The sequence below is a fragment of the Rhagoletis zephyria genome, unplaced genomic scaffold (assembly GCF_001687245.7).
Source record: "Rhagoletis zephyria isolate East Lansing unplaced genomic scaffold, Rhagoletis_zephyria_1.1 Rzeph_scaffold_00667, whole genome shotgun sequence".
Taxonomy (NCBI): domain Eukaryota; kingdom Metazoa; phylum Arthropoda; class Insecta; order Diptera; family Tephritidae; genus Rhagoletis; species Rhagoletis zephyria.
The window spans coordinates 104,868-106,934 of NW_016157751.1; the positions used below are offsets into that span (position 1 = coordinate 104,868).

The 2,067-nt window shown below is 41.7% G+C and overlaps 1 protein-coding gene across 1 annotated transcript in view; it reads left to right on the plus strand.

Annotated features, from left to right (window-relative positions):
• The window catches only part of LOC108360959 (cytoplasmic dynein 2 heavy chain 1-like), a 153,055-nt gene that overhangs the window by 67,460 nt on the left and 83,528 nt on the right, over positions 1-2,067 (plus strand). Inside the window, exons 15-18 of the mRNA XM_017613457.1 lie at positions 72-288; positions 353-604; positions 739-1,389; positions 1,529-1,711. Coding sequence (XP_017468946.1) covers positions 72-288; positions 353-604; positions 739-1,389; positions 1,529-1,711 — 1,303 coding nt within the window. The remainder of the gene's footprint in view (positions 1-71; positions 289-352; positions 605-738; positions 1,390-1,528; positions 1,712-2,067) is intronic.

Below are 2,067 nucleotides of genomic sequence, written 5' to 3' on the forward strand. Positions count from 1 at the left end.
GTCATTTTATATGGAGTTTTGCTTTTCTTGAGAGCTGCATACAGGCCTTTAATAAAGAAACTCTTTTTTAGATGGGTATACCTGGAACCTGTCTTTGGCGCTGGTACTCTGCGAAAGGAAGAATCGTTATTTCGGCGCACTGACAAGGACTTCCGCTTTGTGATGCGTGAAATTCAAGCTGACCCCCGTGTGATTTCACTTATCAAAATTAACAATATATCAGCCATAGTTAGTTCACTGGAAAAGCAACTTTCGCGTTGTCAAAACAATCTGATGACCTACATTATGGTAAGTTAATATAATTTTCCATTTAAATTCAATCCCTCTTATGTGCAGCTTTACTGCGATGCAGGATAAACGAAATTCTTTCCCACGCTTCTATTTTCTTGGAGACGACGATTTGTTGGAGATACTGGGACAAGCAACAAAAGATGTTGAAGTTATACAAAAACACATCAAAAAGCTCTTTCCTGGCTGTCACAGTCTGGGCATAGTTAAATCGTCGAGTGAAGAACCAACTGCGCACACCATACAATCGGTACAGAGCGCTGAAGGAGATGTTCTGCAGTTGCGACAAATTGTGCTTATGAAAGGACCTATAGAGGTTTGTGAACAAACAACATATTTACATCTGAGCAAGACAGTCAATCAAACTACTTACTTGCTTTCAAAAGAATTTACACTCACATTAGCCATTCACTTTGTTGGCCTGTCTCTTTTCATGTTTCATTCCATCAGGATTGGCTCAATCACTTAGTTAGCTCCATACAGAGTACACTTAAGGATGCGATATTTGAATGCTGCTCAGCCACAGGCGCAGACAAATTTTCCGAGTCGACGCTACGACAATACCCCATCCAAGTGTTGAGCACCACCCGTGGCATTCAATTCACCACACAAACAGAGAAGGCCATACAGTCCATGTCACTGCAAAAGCTGCATCAGGCGTTGAACACAGAAATAACACACTTCTCCAATATGAAAAACCAAACAAACGACACACTGCTGCAGATTAAGCTGCGCACTCTGTTATTTGATTTGGTGCACTATGCGTCGGTAGTGGAGGAGTTGCAGCAGCACAATGTGATGCACGTTACCGATTGGCATTGGTTGTGTCAGTTAAAGTTCTATTTGGCCGGCGCTGATGGGCGTTTAGTTTTCGTGCGTATGGTTTACGCTGAGTTCGAATATTCCTATGAGTTTCTCGGCAATCCCAACAAGCTGGTGCATACAAAGTTGACGCATAAATGTTATCTCATCCTCACCCAAGCAATGCATATGGGATTGGGTGGAAATCCATTTGGACCGGCTGGAACTGGAAAAACGGAGTGTGTGAAAGCGTTAGGGGGAATGCTGGGCCGTTTAGTGTTGGTTTTCAACTGTGATGAGGTGAGTTGAGGATGACAGGCGGGAATTAGTATGTAAATCTTTAGCTTTGTATCGAGTAAGAAAGTTGTTAATGCACTTCATTCCATCCGTGGTAATAACAAAAATGCATCTGCATGCAAATGTATGTATCTCCTTGCAGAATGTAGACACTGAGTCGATGAGCTTAATTTTAACTGGACTGGCGCGCTGCGGCGCTTGGGGTTGCTTTGATGAATTCAATCGACTACATGAAGCGACCCTGTCGGCTATTTCTATGCTAATACAGCCAATACAGGCGGCTCTAAAGGATAAATCGGATGAGGTGCAAATTGGTGAGCAAAATGTAAGAAGCTTTGAAGTTCTATAAGTGTAAACGTATGTACCCGTATTACATATGTACTTATGTATAAACAGTACACTCGTATTTAAGGCGGACCTCCATAGCATGCGTATACGTATGTATGCGTGCATTTGACAGAAAAATTGAATATGTATACAAATTTGTATCGCAGCACCTACATATTAACACTCTCTCACTTAATCCATTCGAAATTTAAAACAAAACGCCCTTGGAAGTAATAGGCTATATTAAAAGCCTTCCCATGTAGGGCGGGGGCCACAGACAATAGATCACTTTAGAGGTCGCGGTGCATATGTCCCATAATAATAATAGATACATATCAAGGGCTTATATTCAAT